The 18,158-nt window shown below is 43.8% G+C and overlaps 1 protein-coding gene across 1 annotated transcript; it reads left to right on the top strand.

The window, feature by feature from the left end:
• The first annotated feature begins 205 nt into the window (after positions 1 to 205).
• Positions 206 to 16,362, top strand: DESI1 (desumoylating isopeptidase 1). The gene is made up of 6 exons (XM_064656730.1): positions 206 to 494; positions 9,582 to 9,603; positions 10,500 to 10,569; positions 11,206 to 11,315; positions 12,053 to 12,175; positions 13,307 to 16,362. The coding sequence occupies exons 1-6, from the start codon at positions 221 to 223 to the stop codon at positions 13,398 to 13,400; spliced, it is 693 nt and encodes a 230-aa protein (XP_064512800.1). The 5' UTR covers positions 206 to 220; the 3' UTR covers positions 13,401 to 16,362.
• Positions 16,363 to 18,158: the final 1,796 nt, after the last annotated feature.

Here is an 18,158-nt window from a genome sequence, read left to right as displayed (position 1 = left end):
GTGCCGCACCCCGCCTCTCCCGCAGGAGGCCACGCCTCCACCCCGCGAGGATTGGTTGCAGCGGGGACGCCAAGGGTGGAGCTCCGCCCACGCTGCGCTCGGCCCCGAGCCTTAGCCAATGACAGGAGGCCTTGTCCGGCCCCGCCCCCCGGCCGGAGCTCCGTTCCCCCGCAGAGTCGCGCAGTGACGGAGCGGCCCGGCCGGCGCGCGGTGGCGGCGCATGCGCACAGACAGGGTCGCCCCTTCCGCCCCGTCTGTCACCTCCCGGCTGGTGCCACCGCACCCGCGACCGGCACCGGCACCACCTGTTCCCCCCGCTGCCGTCCGCTTCCCAGAGGGAAGGGCCGTTCCACCTTGTCTGCAGGGGCTCCGGTTGCCGCCCGGCGGCCGCGCCCGCGCCCCCATGGAGGAGCCGCTGGCGCTGCACCCCGTGAAGCTCTATGTGTACGACCTGTCCAAGGGCATGGCCCGGCGCCTCAGCCCCCTCATGCTGGGTAAGAGCACGGCGGGGCACCGGCGCCGCCCCGTCCCGGCCGCCGCCTCCCAGCCCCTCGCGTCCCCCACCGGCCGCTGCGGCCCGGCCTCGCCGTGCCCGCAAACGGCGCCGAACTCGCCGCCTCCAGCGCCGGGAGTGGCGATCTCCGCCCGGCATCGCGCTCCCGAGGGAGCGGCCCGCCGGGAAAGGGCTCCCTGAGGGCGCACCGGGTGCGGCGGGAGCCAGCGGGCGCAGCACTGCTCAGGATGTGCGAGGCTGGCCCGGGGGCCGGGGCGGGGGGCTCGGCGGGGTTTGGCTGCAGCCCCTGTCCCCGCTGTCAGCGGGACCAGCTCGGCCGGTGCGGCAGCTCCAGCCGCGCTGGGTCCAGTCGCTTCTCCCGCATCTGCCCATTGCCGCTGCGCTGGTGGTATTTACTAAAGGCGAACTGTTCCTTAGCTCCTGAAGGGAGGGACAGCTCAGCTCCCGATAGCCCGGTCTGCCGTGGCGCCTCGGCAGGAAGGCTGAGCTGGAGGAAAGGCGGCCGCTGTTTACAAGGTTACAGAGTCCAAGCGGCTCCATGTTGTGGCGAGGCCGGGCTGGGCTGGCGATGTACAGCCATCCGCTCTCTCCTTCGGAAAGTTTGTAGGAGTGTGCTCTATGTCTTGTCAAAAATGTGTGCGTTTCCAGCTGAACCTTGGACTTGGGACACGACCCAAACTTAGGTTTTGCTTGAAGTTTTGGAAGCGTGAATTAGGAATGCAACAACAGAGTGTTTTATACCTGTTACATGTAGACTCTGGCCCGTGTCAGACCAGCAGTCTGTGTGGGATAAGACTTCTCAACAGGCTCACTGTCTGAACAGATGGTTCTGTGTAATCTTGGTTTACAGTTTGCTGGCACTTTGCTCATCTGCCCTACGAAGAGATTCTGTGCTTTCCCGCAAGCTTAAAATGAAAGTCCAGATAACTCTTGGCATGAAGTTTCATGCATGTCAACAATAGGCCTGCAAAGTTGAGAAGAAAAGGTTATAGAGATCATATGTGATGCTCTCTGTTAGCCAGACAGCAGCAGCAGCTTTGGGAGATGCCTATTTCCTGCACTGGATAACCTCTAAACTTTTTGTGTGGTCAGAGTGGCTTCTGTTGTAGCCCTTAGGGAAGTAACTTTTCACCTGTTAGGTCATAATAGCCATGTTTTATCTTGTGCTTAGCGTTAGAAATCTTAAGATGCAGATTACATACATGCAGGATTTACTTGTGTTTGAATTGAGCAGAATTTAACTAGTCTTATTTCAAAGTGTTGGTCCAAGCAAAGACTTCACCAGAAATAGGTTGCCACTGTATTTATCTCCATGCCAATATTCACACAAATCAAGCAAAGGCTTTTTAACTGTCTTCCTACCCACAAAGTAAATTTTGAGTTCTTGTAGCTTTCTGAACTTCTACATAAAAACACTTAGTGCATGACCTCATTTTTGGTACTTTCTATGCTACCCAAACAACAACTTGAAAGCTTTGCACTTGTGATGCAGTTTGCTGTGAAATTTCTAGGAGTCTGAGCACTGAAAAAGGAAAGTTAAAAACCTGAGCGCTTCTCTGGGTAACCGGGGAAGTGCTGCTCACTAGTACTGCCTGGTAACTAACTGAGTTCAGACGTGCTCATGGAACAGGGCCAACTAGGCCTGCGTGGTCACAGTGACAATGCAAGACTGCAGAATATTTGAGATTATGTGGATCCAGTGATGGGGTTTTCCGTAAAACAAATTGCTGTTTCTTTCTTTCTTTCTGACTTCCTTCAAGTGTCTTCTGTGCATTTACACTCAGCTCTGTCATATCTCCAGGTGATTTTGGAAACCTCCCCAAGAGCAAAGTGATGGAGAGAATACTACTCTTGCCTCATGTGTAGACCTTTTTTATTCTTGAAGAACAACAAAAATTGTTGTTATTTCTCTGTATATCAACTTTGAGATGGTCAATAGCTATTTTTTCCATTTTTTCCCCCAGCGATGTTCTTAAACTGTAGATCATCAGAGAAAGTCAATGAAATTGAAGAGAAAGGCATTTCTTAAGGGATTTAATGCTAGATGTTTGTCATCTTTACTTATGGTACTCTTTCCATTGGTGCCAAGTTTGAAACAATGCTTTTGCTTTGAGTGGTAATTCTGTAACATTGCCTGTATTGAAATACATGTGTTTTAGAGAGAAAAAACAAATACTGTAATTGATTGTGCTAAAATCAATTTCTACCAGGCTCAAAACCAGCAGCTCAGGTCCCCTTGCCAGAGGGGGATAAATCCTGTCTTAGGGGACTGACCACTGCAAGAGCATCACTGCACAGTGTCTTCAGTTGTGCTGATGGGATCCAAGGGTATTGTGGATTATGTCAGCACAGCATTCAAGGATCAGTTCTCACTACTAAATGTTATACTGACTCTTTCAGTGTCAGTTCTCTCTGTTGCCTTTGAGTGATGAACCTGGAAGGCAGAGCTGTACAGCCCTGTTCATAGCAGACTTTGGAGTGACTTAGTCTCGTCTTTTGGACACATCTTCATTTTTCTTGGCAAGTTTACTTTTTTTGTACTCAAGACTGCTTTTATTCTTCTTAATTTTCTGTAAGTTTCCTGTAATTTTTCAGTGAATATTTCTATTCTGAAGTATATATGACCAAATATTGCCTTGGGTATCAGAAGCAGCACTTTTAATTTTTATGTTGCTCTACATGCAACTTCTCTACAGGTACTATTTCCCCTTTTTCCCCCACGTTCAGTGTGTGACTACATTTGTCTGTCCAACTATATGATCTAATTATAAGAAATGTTAACCTGAATGCAATAAGATTTCTATTTTCAAGACAGAAAACATAATCCACCCTGATTCTGTGAAGAGAAAACAAGAAAAGAAAACAGTTCAGCTTGCAGTGCTGATATTGAAGTAGATGTCCAAAGGCAGAGAAGTCTTTAAGGAAGATTAAAATCCTGTTGCATCATGAGCTTAAAGAAAAATGTCTTGCATTTCTCAAAGTTCTCCTCTCCTGTAATTGAGGGTATTGGTCATGTGACTCACAGAATGAGCCAGGAGCTTTGTTAACCACGGCAGCTTTGGCTCAGTGCAGTATGAATTAATGTGGAGTTGACTGGGAATATGTGTTGGTTGAAATCTTTAAGTGGTGCATTCAGCTATAGGGACTTAACAGCCCAGAGAGAATTGGAGCAAAAGGTAACAACTCCTTTGTTCCTTTTTTCCAGGCCCAGCACATTTCTCTGCCTCTCTTCCATCTGTTCTGATCAGTTTTGAATTGCTTCAGCGTGAGATTCCATCAGCTTTGCTCCAAGCATTTGCTAGGGATTTCATGAAAATCAAGTGCATTACCCTCCCCCAGTCTAGCCTATTTCTTGGTCTCTCTAGGCATCTCAAGGAGAAGGGAACTGGAGCAGGCTCCTCCCTCTCCATTAGGTTTCGGTGGTATTTTTTTTTGCTTTGGTTGAGCACCCTGGGTAGCACATAGGAGAAAGTACTTCACTAATTAGGGTAATTTTCAATTCAAAAAAAGGCAGGAATCTTAATGAATTGTCTAAGAAAATTACAACAATATGCAAAGCACTGCTAGAAATACCCGTGCTGGTTGACCGTACTGTGTTGCTTTCGATTCCACAGGAGACCAGTTCACTGCTTTTTTTAGAGTCTTTTATGGTCTTCTTGGGCTTGCATATCCATTGCAGAGCATAGATAAAAATACTGAGCTTCCTATTATTTCTTTACTTTACAGCTCAAAAGGCATTGTTCTTGCACTGAGGGTTGGATGGCCTAAACTCTGAATGGTTAAACTAGATACTCATCTGCATATACAATTCCTTCCTTCATGTCTTGGAACTCTTCTGCCCTTCAGTCTAATAATTTGGGTTAATATACAAATGCCGCTTTCATTCGGTATTTAAAATGCACAGGAATAATCTACATTATTTGGCCCTCAAGATTAACAAATTACTGAAATGGTAAAATAGATTGATGAACATCTAATCTCACTTGTGCTTGGCCTTCCAGATAAATTCAAGCATGGAAGTAATCCCGTTTGATTGTATTCTAAAATTATATGGGCTCGCTTGCTTCTTTCAAAATACCCCTGTATCCAAACAGTTATACTCTCCTGAATCAGTTGTACAACAAACAGATCTAAATACTTTATTCTCCACATTCCTCTGACTAAGCTGAGGGTCCTGGAATTGTTTAATGCATTTGAATGTTATATTTTTCTCATAGGTTTCTGGCTCACGTAAGCACCGTGAAAGTATTTGAGCTATGAATGTTATAAAGGAAAAAAATAGCAAATATAAAAACTTGTTATCTTGCCAGATCGTACTGTGCCTTATTGAAACAAGTTGAGTGTTTGAGATGCTTAAGCACACATCTAAGCTGAATTGGCATTCCCTCCGAGGTTCTAGTGAGTATTTTCAGGAAAGAGCTGTGAAGCACATCAGCAAGTTAAAAAAAAAAAGTAAATAAACAAAACCATACCCAAACAAAACAAACAAAAAGTCCCCACAAACAAAAAAAAAAAACCCCACCCAAAAGATTTAATTATCAAGTTTCCAAAGACTTGCAATCTATCACCCATAACTCTCACAGATATAACATGGTAACTTTTCATGTCCATGTTTGTGGTCTATGAAAAAACAAGGTAGCTTGACTTGCATTTCCCTGGAATGGAGGCAGATCAAACTAAGCTGATTTGCTTCACATTTACCTCAGGCTGAGCTTGCACACAGGTAATTTCTGTGGGAGAGCTGATACCTGATAACTTGGCCATGTGCACTAAGTGTTGTGTGATTAAATTTGCAATAACCTTCCTATTCAACAGCCATTTGTCCCTTGAAATATTCAAACTCTTGATCATCTTGCTGTTTCCCTATTTTACCTGGATTAACAGAATTACAAAATGGGTCAGGTTGGATGGAACCACAGCGGGTCGTGTGGTCCAACTTCCCTGCTCAAGCAGGGCTATCCTAGAACACGTAGCACAGGATTGTGTCCAGGCAGTTCTTGAATATCTCCAGTGAGAGAGACTCCACACCCTCTCTGGACAACTTGTTCCAGTGCACAGTCACCTGCACAGTAAAGTTCTTCCTCATATTCAGGTGGAACTTTCTGTATGTTTCAGGTTTCTGCCTGTTACTTCTTGTCCTATTGCTTGGCGTCACTGAGAAGAGCCTGGCTCCATCCTCTTGACATCCACCCTTCAGATATAGTAGGTGCCCAGAAGAGTATCATCCCATCAGGGCATTCCTGTTCTGCATTATGAGCATGTGCATCCTTTGGATTAGTTTTACTGTTGGCATTGAGTGAAGGGTAACACCTGCAGTTTAAGGCTGCAAAGGCTTTTGCAGCTCCAGTGTAAATTACTGGAGAATCAGGTTTTTCTATATAGTTATAGATAGCCTCAGGTTATGAGTAAATGTGTTGGTGTTGGTGGCAGTACCAACATACGGTTCTGCCCACACTGCAGTGCACAACAGGAGTTTGGAGTGTTGTGGCAAGGAGTGGAAGAGCATGAAATGTGATAATGTCTCCCAGTATCCTAGATGGTATTTTCAGTCCCTTCTTCTAGACCACTCAATTGACTACGAGATGTAAGCCCTATTGCACTGTAGTATTCTTTGGGAGATTCATGGCAAGCTTGAACTTTATTGGAAAGTGTCGCTGGAAGGCCTGGATACAACTTGTGCCTTAGCACTTAGAACAATACTGTATCCTTCCTTAGTCACACTGTTGGAGCTGTTGTGTGTATGAAGCCTTCAGAGGCAGTGGACAACATGTTTTGTATATAGTGGGCAACGTCCAGCAGAAAGCAAGACATAATTCCTTAGTGCAGACTGCCCTGATCGCTTTACCTGAGCTTGTCAGGAGGGGCAATAGTGGTGAGCTGTCACCTGTTCTGTGTGGTGTCTGAGCCTGGGAGAAGGGCAAGAAGAGTCGTAGAGGAGGATCCCCATCAGAGGCAAAACTTCAGGAGGAAGATGATTGTGTCCATGAAGGTTTGTACATAATCTCTTATATGATGCAGCAGACAAACATTGAGAGTCTTGCTGAACAGTAGGAAAGATTGCTGCCCAAGTACTCCAGAAGCTGGTAGCCATTGACTTATTCTTCTGTGGGTCAGTTTGGAGTTGAGATGACAACAGCCACCTCTGAAGCCTGGGATACTGCAGCAGCATACCAAAAGTTCTTGTTCTCAGATGTCTCTGGGTGATACATATGTGGCAAATAATGGCAGGTTTCTTGGGCATGGGATTCTCCAACACTGTTGTCATTGGAGAGACTTGCATGGCCTTTGACCAAGCACAGTCTGCCCATGACAGAAAGGGATTTTATTTTATCTGCAGCAGACTGGAGAGCTACCACGAATGCCTTATTGTCATCAGTGCTGCAGATCTGTCATGTGTTTTCCACAGTGCCAGCTTGGTTAATGACTTCCAGGAGCCAAGCAGAAATAGCAGGTCTGCAGCTTCATTAAGATATTCAAACCAGTGCTTGGCACAAACTGACCTAGCTGAGCAGCCTCAGACAGACCTGCCTTGTGAAGACAGGCAGCTTCACTTGCCAAAAGCTGTTCTGTTATTGCCCTGGCCGTTGATGCCTGTGGACTGCTACAGATTTCACATGTAGCAGTAAGGATTGGATTGTAGTCCAATGCCAAGTCTATTTCTTAAATTCTGTTTGCGGGTTTTTTCATACAATCAGAGAGTTGCTTCGTTGAAAAGGGACCTCTGGAGGTTGTGCTCAAGGTAGAGCTGACGAGCAAACTGTTCAGGGCCCTGAGCGGCTGAGTTCTGAATATCTTCAAGGATTGAAATCCCATATGCTTTCTGGACCCCTGTCCCTGTGTTTGACCACCTTCATGATAATTTTTTCCCTACTTCTTACTGAATTGGGAATTTCCCATTTTCCAACTGGCATCTGTTGTCTTTTCACTGTGCATCTCTGAGTAGAACAAGGGTCTCTTTCATCCATACACATTAGGGACTTGTAGACTTGGCCCTCTCTTCGTGAGGATGAACAGAAAATGAATTTTCTCCGCTCCTCTTCAATACAGTAGGTGTTCCAACCCGGTATGTCAGTGTCTTTTGTACTGTTGGGATCCAAAAGTGGACACAGCACTCCAGATGTGGTCTCATAAGTGTCAAATAGGGAGACAGTCACCTCCCTTGAGCTGCTGTCTGCAATTTCGCTAGAGCAGCCCAATGTGTACTCTTTGCTGCAATTATCTTTTCAAGTAGGAGTTGCAATTGCATGAGCAGGTCCTGGCAGCACCTGTGACATTGTCAGATCTGATGTAACTCTTTCACCTGCACACAGAATCTAGCTACAAAGCGGCAACTCTATGGAAAGCCTTTCATCATTGTTTGCTGCAAATGTGTGTGAAAGTAAATATTAAGATGTTCTCTTTCAATTTAGCATGCAAAAGAGCAGGCACAACTCTAGTATGTACTGCCTTTGAAACAGTTTGCTTCTCTACTCTGAAGGATAAAGTTCAAGTTTCTAGCGGAAAAGTTATTTATTGTGAGCAAATGTATAATAATTTGTTTATAGATGCACAGAACAGTAACTATGCAAAACCAAGCAGTAGAGCCTATCATAGGCCAGTTGTTAAAGTTAGGGCAGGTGCTGCTGAAGTTGAATCCTGCCTTGTATTGCTGATAAGCCTGCAGTGTCACTGGGTTCTGGCAGCTCTAGAGTGCAAGGTGAAACCTGATGGGGAAAGTATGGAACAAGGGCCAAAGGATCGAGGAGCACAATGGTGGGACATGCTAAAGGGCCAGCAAGTGCTCCTAAGATACTGCAACACACTGCTCTGCTTCTCTCGTCATTGCTCCTCTCTTTTGGCCTTCATCCTACTCCGTACCTACGTTTCTGTGTGACGGGTTGACAGGGAATATGCTTGCTATCTGACTGTGATCCATGGGAGTGACAGATCAGTCCACCTACTTCAAAACTACGTGCACTCGCTTTACCTGATGTCTCTATTGTCACAACAGCCTTTTCCCTGCCTCCGCTCTTACATGACCCTCATCTGAAGCAGGTACCTATTTTGCTTCAGACTTGAGTGGAAAAAAATGTGTTAGTGATTGTTTTCCTGTGGCAGAGGAACACTCAGCTTGGGTTCAAGAGAATACCAAATGTTGGTATGCACACAGTTGTTATGTTCTAAATCTGCTTTTCTGGGTGTTGTGCACCTTGCTGACAAAATAAAGTTATAGTATCTGTGATATGTGTCACAGCATGCAGTGGCTGCCTACAAGCTCCCAAAGGGGCACAGTACCAGAGACCAAGCTTTTAGGTTATGATAAATAATTGAGCCTAGAGCAGCAACAGCTGGTGACCTTTTGGAAAGAGGTTTAATCCTGAGCATAGAGAGATTTAGGTCTCCCACTCCTAAGGAACTGGAAACACATTTTGGAAGGGACTTTTTCTCTCAGACATAATTAGTTTAGTGGTGCCTGAAGTTCAGGCACCACAGTTTACTGGTGCCTGAAGCAAGTCTTTGCTTCTGTGTTCTACAAAACTTGTATAAATTTCAACTCTGCACTTTTCTACCCCAGTTCCCACTTAAACTGCTAATTTTTAAGGGCAGGGGGAGGGAGGGAAAGGAGGAAACCATGGAATAGATTATAGAAGTTATCACCACTGATCATATGTTCAAGTCAGATCTCTCATCAGTTACTGAAAAAGAGAGCTGAATGCATTCTGCTGGCCAACTGTCTGCAGTTACAAAATCAGCATCAAATTCAGCTCTTCTGGTCCTAACTGAAGACTCTATTTTAGGAAAAGGTTTCCTTTCTTGGTCCGTAGAAAAGCACCCAAGGAAGGTAAGCACTGGCAGGATAGGATGGCATTGCCACCTGTGCATGCCAGGAGGGAAAAAGTACAACAGTAATGTGGATGGAGTAGTTCATTTGAAAGGCATTATGGTTTTTTTAGAAACATCTCTCCGATGAAATCTTTGGTGTTGCTGTCATGGTGAAATATTAAGCATGGTTCTTAACTGATTGACAGAAAGTAGGCTGAAATGTGGAAAGTACATTGCTAATAACTCTTCTTTTCTCTGCATACAGGGAAACAGCTGGATGGCATCTGGTAAGTGACTAGATTTAAATTGCATAACGTGTGTAAAACACTGTGGTGTAGGAAGCATTTTCAATATGAGGTTATATATGCTTCAGATCTTAAGAACATTTTATTGTGGAAGAGAGACCAAGGCACTTTTTGTTCCTGAATACAGACTGATGGTAAGATGGTGTACAATCAGGTGCTAGTTAAACCTCTCTGTTCAAAGCTCAGTGGACCCCATGGAAAAAGGTGGTGTTAGTGCACCTGTACACTTTTACAAGGGTAGGATGTTGTCTTTGTCCCAAGTACTTTGTCATGTAATTCCAGGCATGACCAAACATGAGAGTAAAAGAGTAGGTGGGAAGAAGATATTACAGAAACAGGCCTTCTGGCATGTAAGAGCACTGTCTCCATTTGGTTACAAAACAGCCCCCAGCTTGCTATAATTCATATCAAGAATTTTTATATCATATCAGGAGGGGTTTGGGTTTCTTTTAAAGGCAAGAAAAACACCAAACCCTTGTCCATCCATTTTTGCCTCTATTGATCCATCTCCAGTGGTTGTCTGACCAGCTTCTCAGCCAAAGTCTTTCCAACATACACCTCTGTCAGTGTGGTAGCAAAGTAGCTCTGTCTGTCTGTCTCTGTGACTTCACCCTCAGCTGAGGGAGGCTCATGCCTGGGCTCCTAGCTAAGACTGTTCTTTTGCAACTGCTTACAGAGTTACAGTAGGCTTGATAATAGTTGCTTCCATATCCATTCATGTCCCAGCAGATCTTGTTCCTACTCACAGAAACACATTGACCTTTTCTTTCAGTTATTCCCTTCGTGATGTCCTTGAGCTGATAAATTTACCGGTGATTTCTGTGCTAGGCTATTTCCTTTTTTCCTTTGTTTCACCTGTTTTCTGTTCTCTGTGGCAGGCACACCTCCATAATAGTCCATAAGGATGAATTCTTCTATGGCAGTGGAGGAATCTCCAGCTGTGCACCTGTAAGTTAAACTTAAATTTTCTGATAATTTTTTATAGGATTACGTGTTCAGAATTGCTTTTGTTACTGTCTTTTAGAAAAGCAACAAGAGATTTATAAATTAAGACAGAGGATGAAGCCAGCTGCTTGCCATGGTTTTCCAGGGCACCTAAGGAAAAGGGAGCATGAACAGTGGGTTTAAGCCCAAATAAATACAGGTTGGGGATTGCTTCTTCTGGTAGAATCTGTCTATCTAGAACACCTTCTGCATTGCCAGAGTGACACTTTGTCCAATTCTATATTGTTAAGTTTTGCATGCAGACTTTTTAAGATTAAATAAAACCAAGGCAAAACAAAAACATGGTGCTTTCTCAGACCTCCTGTTCTTGGAAAGGTAAAATGGATAGGCTGTTGTTCTAAAGCAGAATTTTGCCACAGCTTAGAGCTTTCAGCCCAAAGAGCCAAATGCAACAGCTGAAAAAAAAGTTGCATGTTATTCTCTTGAGAGGGGAGGCCAGCAGATCTTCTTGCTCGACAAACACACTAGAAGGTCCTCCTTTTGTGCCTGGACAAGTCACAATAGCTCTATTCAGTAGAGTCCTCCAAAAGAATTCAGTCTGATCATTTAACATTGTCTTCTGGCTATTAATTTTTACAGGGAGGGACACTTCTTGGCCCCCCAGACACAGTTGTTGACCTGGGGAACACTGAAGTCACTGAAGAAATTTTTCTGGAGTATCTTTCCTCTCTGGGGGAGTCTATGTTCCGGTGAGTAACAGCTTGTACTAGAAAATCTGTATATCAAAAAAGTGCAGAATGGAGGAAGGTATTGTGAAACCAGTCCAGCTCACAAAGCTTTTGTCTGCTTAGTGTATTATTTGGTACTCTTCAAATATGAGACTGGAACTGATGTACCAATACACAAGGAGCTACCAGCTAGGCAACCCTGCGGTGTACCAGCCTTGAGCTAGGCTGGGAAAGCATTTTTGTGGGAAGTGTTTCACACTTGTAAAATCAAATAATGCCTGAAATGCCTTTGAGAGAATCACTAGGGAAAATGAAATCTCTCAATAAATAGCGCTTTGCCCCAGGAGTCATAGGTGAAGTGGTGTAGTAAAGCTGCCAACTTTCACGTGAGTAAAAGCAAGATCTTGAGTGAGTCTACTTCTCACAAGAATAGAAAATTGTAGCGTTTAGTGTTCTGGCTATCTTTCAATGTCAATAATTCCTGTGATTTCTCATTACTTTTCTGTGGTTTTAAGTGACAAAACATGACCTCACTTATCCTCCCAAAACCCACTGTATTAAAGTCAGTGATGCAGAGAGATGTTATTTTCCACCCTGATTCAATTGAATTTGAGAGTTGAGTTGATGTCTGTATTTTACCTATTTGCCTTAGAATTCTTTGGGGAGGGTGGTGCTAATGTAAGGAGATGTTCTTCATTAGCTTGTAAGATTTATTGCTGAGTCTGTCTTTATGGTTCAATTTCTTTTCTGTGGCACAGAGGAGAGTCTTATAACCTCTTTGAACATAACTGCAACACCTTCAGTAATGAAGTGGCACAGTTTCTGACAGGAAGAAAAATCCCTTCCTACATCACTGACCTTCCATCTGAAGTTCTTGCCACGTGAGTATGGATGTTCCTCCTCTCTGTAGCTGATTCATGCTAGTGCTTAAACATATGACAGAGTGAGCAGTACCAGTTTCTGCTGGCTCTGCCTAAGAACCAGGATAGGATTAAGGAGAAGATGCTATTTACTTGAACACTTACAACACCGTATCACAAGTGCTAACTGGCACTGGCGTTTACAAAGAAGACAAGAGAAGGCTGTTCTTCTGCCTTTACTTAAACTAGTTATTTTGTGATGGTTTCTTATATGTGACCAGACAAGCATAGAAAGTTTCAGAAAACAGTGCAAGTTTGTTTTTTTCTTTTAGGAAACAAACATCTGTTAAAGATCGTTTCTCTAAGCACCATAATTGCAGTGGAGGTGTCAGCTTTGCTTGTGACGAGGCAGGGGAGATGTAATTTTTAAATTAATGCTGCAGTTTTAAAGCTAGGACTGGGTGGAAAAAGAGGATATGAAAAAGAAGAAATTAATTCCTGCTTGATAATTCAGATCAACTTATTTTTTTAAAACTCTCAGCTAGTGAGGATCCCAGTGGGATGATTTGAGCTCCATCATGTAGATCTTAATTTTTCATAACAATGGTATAGCACATTATTTGGGAGACTTGTCTGCTGCCCTGGGCTCTCAACATATCAGATCTCTCAAAACCTATAACAGAGTGAGTCATATGGAAAGATAACCAGGTGCTACAGATTGCAACAGGATTTATTCTGTGAGTGTTGATCCATTGTCTTTAAGGAAGCTAGAGGCTATTCTTCTGGCAGATCTCAGTATTGATGTACTTAATGGAACACTGCAGTTGCATAACAGGGATTTTGTTTGCACACTTAAGTAGAATGAATTACTGAAAGCTAGTTTCAGACACAGTATTACCACATTAGCAGTCTAGGCATGTTAGGACTCAGAACTAGCTTATATTAAATAAATTTTAAGTTCCTTAGTTATTGAACAGTAAACTCTATTATGTTAAATTAGTTTGCTTAAGTTTGTAGTGGAGGTTCTTCAAATTTGCTTCTACAATGGTGGTTTGCTTGCACTCTCTAGGAAGTGAGTGAGCTTCAGTAGTAAAGAGGAACAGTTGTTAATCAAGTAAACTATTTGAGATGTTTATTTCTTTACCTTCTCAGACCTTTTGGACAAGCTTTAAGGCCCCTCCTGGACTCCATCCAGATCCAGCCACCCGGAGGAAATACCTTCAGCAGACATAATGGACAGAGCTAACAGGAGTGACCGAGTGTGCCCAGCTTCAGCAGGCCTCTTCCTTTTTAAACACGAATCTACCAGATTTCTATTTTATAATTTCCCATCAGAATTAACTCTGAAGAAGTTACAAGACAAGTTTTAAAATTTCCTAGGGAGAGGATTTATCAGGGTGCATGTAAGACAATGCTACCAGAAAGGTTGCCATAATTTCTAATAGCATTATACTAATTTATAAAGGCTGTCTTGTCAAGTAGGCTGAGACTTTCTACGTAACTCCTGTGCTGGTAAGTGGGAATTCATTCTGTGAGCATTCAAGGGCCCATCACACAATTTGAAGTAAATAAGGGGGTGTCCTAACCATCCCTTGCAGACTTGCATTTCTTTCTCCTGTCACTGCCTGTATTATGGGGGTATTTGCTGAAGTCTGTAGCCAAAAAGGCAAAGGAAGTATTGGTAGCCTAGGAAGTGAAGGTGTCCAAGGATTAGTCTTCTGCATATTTCACTGACATTGTTATTTGCTCACGGGAAAAGCTGAACTCATCTGACTAGAATATTTGCAGTGGCACAGCTGTGTGGGAAAGGTGATGAAGCTGAACCATGTGTCAGTGTCACACTCAAAAGCTGGAACTCAGTGGAACTTGCTGTGGTGGGAGGGAGGCTAGAACTGACGGTTACCAAGAAGCTTGTAATGCCAGATCCAAGAGTTATGGGAAAGAACCAGCTGAAAGAACAGAATCTCATGAGCAGAAGTGGTAGAAACAAATTTCAGGTGAAAGTAAAGTGAAGTGAAATGTTTCCTTTTCTCGCATGTAAGCTTATCAACAGCTAGACAGAACCTTGTTAACTATTTACCTTTGCATAAGAACTGTGTTTTCTTGGGTTTTTCTCCTTACTAAACCAGACTTACAGTACAGTAAGACAGGAATAGCATGGCAACTGCATGATAATATAAGTTGGACCAATTCTGCCTTCAATATCGAGTTGCAGACGCAGTAAGAGTTCTAACTTTCATTGATATTGCTGGCCTTTCCAAAGCAGTCAGCGACATCAGAGAGGGCTCTGCTTAAGAGAAATAAGTGCTAGGTCTCTCCAAATGTAAAGAAAATGAGGAGGAGTAAAATTAAACTTTCCATGGAGCAACTGAGTTTTTTGGGAAACATGCAGAAGCAGTCCTGTCCTTAGATTGTATCAATACTGCATCTACTAGTTTAAGATTTTTATAGCTTTGCAATTATTTGCAGTGGGAGAAGAACAGGGGAGTGAAAGAATAGGCACACTGTTTTGTTTTCATGCATGTATATACACTATTTTCCTGAACAATTTTGTAGCAGTTACATTTAGGAAGGAATACAAGAAAGACGTCGGACGAACCCCAAAATATTGCTGATGCTCCGTAAATGGGGATTGCGCGTCCCAGATGCTGCTGAAAAAGCATCTATGCAAATGTACAGCCCTTTGTCCAGTGCTTTGTTGTGAAAAGTATTGCTGCAAGTTCAGTCCTGCATCTCAAACTTCCTGCACTGGAAACTTTCTGCATATCTAAAGGGGGTATCTTTCCTCTGCTGGGTTCTTTCTCCCAGAATAATGCAGTTTGATAAGTTTGTCGCACTATTTCTCTGTTTGGACTGTAATGGTTTGTATTTCTGAGGGATTGGAATAGAGGAAAACTGCAGTTTCATCACTGTCAAATACTCTGCTGCCCTGCAACTTGTGGAGCTACTGCACAGATGGAAATAGAGTAGTGTCAGTCCATTCTGCGTTTTTTTGTGTACCTGCTTTCAGTGCACAGCAGGGGCCCCTGCAGCCCAGATGCTTCTTTTCCTTGTCATTCTCTGCTTGTGCCATCAACTTCTCCTTAAGCATTTCATTTGATGGACTGGACTTGGAGATAATGGTAGCAGTTAGTACAGATTGCTTTATACGAAAGCTTTCAATCTTTCCCCCTCAAAGTGTCCTGTTTGCAGAAAGCATTCTATAATAAGTCATTTATTAATGCCTTTTGATGCCGCTGGAGGAAGGATTGGTGTTTGTTTTCTGCTAAGCAATAGCTTAGATTTCCTGTTTACTATGTGTATCCTCTCCAGTCTTTTTTCATACCTATTCTGTGAAGAGTAACCAGCCTAGCCTTTCATCTTAATGCACACGACTGTGCCACAAAACATTGTACATCGTGTTAGAGATCTTGGAGCTTCCTTAGTTGAGTGGGTATACTCAAGCTGATACAGTGCAGCCCAACATCTAGGTATTCTAGTTTGCTACCTGCAAGCAGCACAGCTGTGCTTGCTTGTCTTTCAGCTTCAGGTGCTGAAAGAAGCTGCCTGTGGAAGCACTGGTGCCATGGTTTCTGCCTACTTCAGGACTTTTTACATCCTCTCAGGGGGCAGGAAAGAAAAGGAAGACATTCACCCCATGCATTTTGCAATCTGCCTTTTCCCCTCCTGAGCAGCCCCTTTGCAGAGAAAATGCTCCTACTTTAAGGTCACTGGGTAAAATTTCACTCAGCCATATACTGTTTGCAATAGCTAGGGAGCTCCTGAGGGGGCCTTCTGGGCTCGGGACCTACGCTTGTGTTTTGTGGCAAAAGAGCTGTAGGGGGGAATCCTGTTTGCTTGGTCTTACTGGGTAATAAGACCCCTGTACCCTGTAGGACTCTTAGAAAACCCATTTTCTCCAAAGATAGTTATGTATAAATTGCAGGACTGTGCCCTCAATGTTCCACCCCGCCAAATATAAACTAGACTGAGAAGTGTATGTAAGTGTATGTTGGTGATGAACTTCAGCCAGCTGATTGACAAAGGGGCAGGGAAACTGAACCCCTGAACGGGAACAGAACTCTTTTGCCCACACTTACTATTCTGTCTTGTATTGCTGGGGTTCCCCCGTGCCATTTTAAAAATGTTAATAATGTCTTTAGGCAGAAAGTGATGTTTTGATTTATTTGTGGGTTTTTTTCTATTACAATAAAAAGAAATACAGCAAATTTCCTGTTTGAATGCATGTGCCCACACAGCTGCCCAGCGAATGCAGCTGACCAGAAGTCATCATCTTTACTCTGATCCCAGCTGGGAAGTGCAGGATGAGAAATTGTTCAAGCAGTTTGTGCCAAGTACTGCTACTGGAAGTAGTGGTGGCTACTGCCCTTTCCTGAACTGGCCACAGGCAATATTCTTATTTAAGTTCGGAAAAATTTTTCTTCTGTAAGTACTGTGGTATCTAAAATCATACTCCTGAGGCTTGACACAGCTCGGATGCGCTCAAAGATGATGTTCTGTCAGCACAGGTTTGGTACAGCCCTTGCTCATTTAAGTGTGCAAGAAGGAAATGTCTAATGTCTGCTGCTGAAGAAGAGGCCCAGCAGAGTTTAAACATGGGAAAAGGCTCTAAGCTTGATGCTGCTACTTCAAAATGGAAAAAAAAAAAAAGCTAAAAAGCAGTAGACTAAGAAGTAGACTTCATGCCTGGGTTCCTCTGAAGCTGCAGAGGAGATATTGGTGAGGATTATGTAGCACTGCCCCAAATATCTGGCTCTGGGGAAGACATTAATTCTGCTTGGTTTGGCCTTCTGCATGCTTATTGATGGCATCCAAATGATAAACCACAGAGGCTGTTTCTGTAACAGTCTGTATCAGCGTAATACAGAGGAGGTCTTGTAACAGAAGGAGGTTGTAACAAAGATGCATGATTGTGGTTATTTTGGGCTGTGTTACTCAGATGTGGTGCTGGTTTGCTATCAAGTACTAGTACTGGCCCCACACAAAATACCTGCAGTTGGGTATTTTAAAATTAATTTAATTTTTTTTTTTTTTTTAATTTAAAGGAAAACCTTGACTTTACTGGCAGCCCTAGACAGAGTGTAAGACAGTTGCTCACAGCAGCTTACCTTCTAAACTTCTAACAAAATACATGCCTTTGCTACTAGTAGCAGAGATTTTATTCCTGATGACAGCTGCTGCCTATCTGAGCGGCAGTCAAGCGAATGTATCCAGTGGTTGAAGCGCAAAGTATTAAATAACCGCAACAGCCACAGTGGCCCTGCTCAGAGCTAACCTGGATGAAGGAACAAGCTGTACACAGCTGTGCACTTCACCAAAAGGCATGCTTATGCTCTCAGGGAAACCAAGATGTCCCAAGTCCTCACTGGGTGATACCAAATGGCCATGGAGGTGCTGGGAGAGGTGTTTTGACTCGAAGAGAGTTTCTAAAGCAGTGTGACAAATAAGCTGTAGAAAGCACAGCAGGTAGTTCAAGTTTTGGAAAGCTCTGCTGGTAGCATAAACCTGATGGCGCTGCAGGAGTGTGAAAATGTGAATGCTGACTGAATTTTAACAGTCTTCCCAATTCAGGAAAGTGCCCCGAGGTGGCACTGCTGCCTCAAAGCACAGGGATGCACCTGAGCCTGGGGAGAGTGGCTGAGATGTCCATAGTAATGTCAGTGCAACAGGCATGGAGCGAGGTCTCTCCCAGACAAGAAAGCTGCAGGTAGGACTAGCCAGGAGACAAGACCATGGGGCAGCTTGGACTACAGCAAGAACCTGGTAGCAAGGACACTACAATGCCAGGGTTGCAATAGGTGTGAGCTGGCAGGTTTTCCTAAATCTGTGCTTATTTCATCCAGACTGGGAAGTCTCGTCCTCATACCATACCATGGTTTATGGAAAATAAAGGCTCGCATTCCTGAAACCCTTGGAGTTCACTGTGTATCTGACCCCACGGCTGTCTTTTGAGAGCCCTGGGTGTTAACTCGCAGTTCTGCTACATGGGAGAGCAGTTTTTTGG

Source organism: Pseudopipra pipra, chromosome 5 (genome assembly GCF_036250125.1).
Source record: "Pseudopipra pipra isolate bDixPip1 chromosome 5, bDixPip1.hap1, whole genome shotgun sequence".
Lineage (NCBI taxonomy): Eukaryota > Metazoa > Chordata > Aves > Passeriformes > Pipridae > Pseudopipra > Pseudopipra pipra.
This window is presented reverse-complemented; position numbering and strand designations above follow the sequence as displayed.

Coding starts and splice junctions, on each gene's coding strand:
- DESI1 (XM_064656730.1), top strand. CDS start 221: ATGCGCACAGACAGGGTCGCCCCTTCCGCCCCGTCTGTCACCTCCCGG. Junction 9,604..10,499: donor AAACAGCTGGATGGCATCTG/GTAAGTGACTAG, acceptor TCTCTGTGGCAG/GCACACCTCCATAATAGTCC. Junction 12,176..13,306: donor CCATCTGAAGTTCTTGCCAC/GTGAGTATGGAT, acceptor TTACCTTCTCAG/ACCTTTTGGACAAGCTTTAA.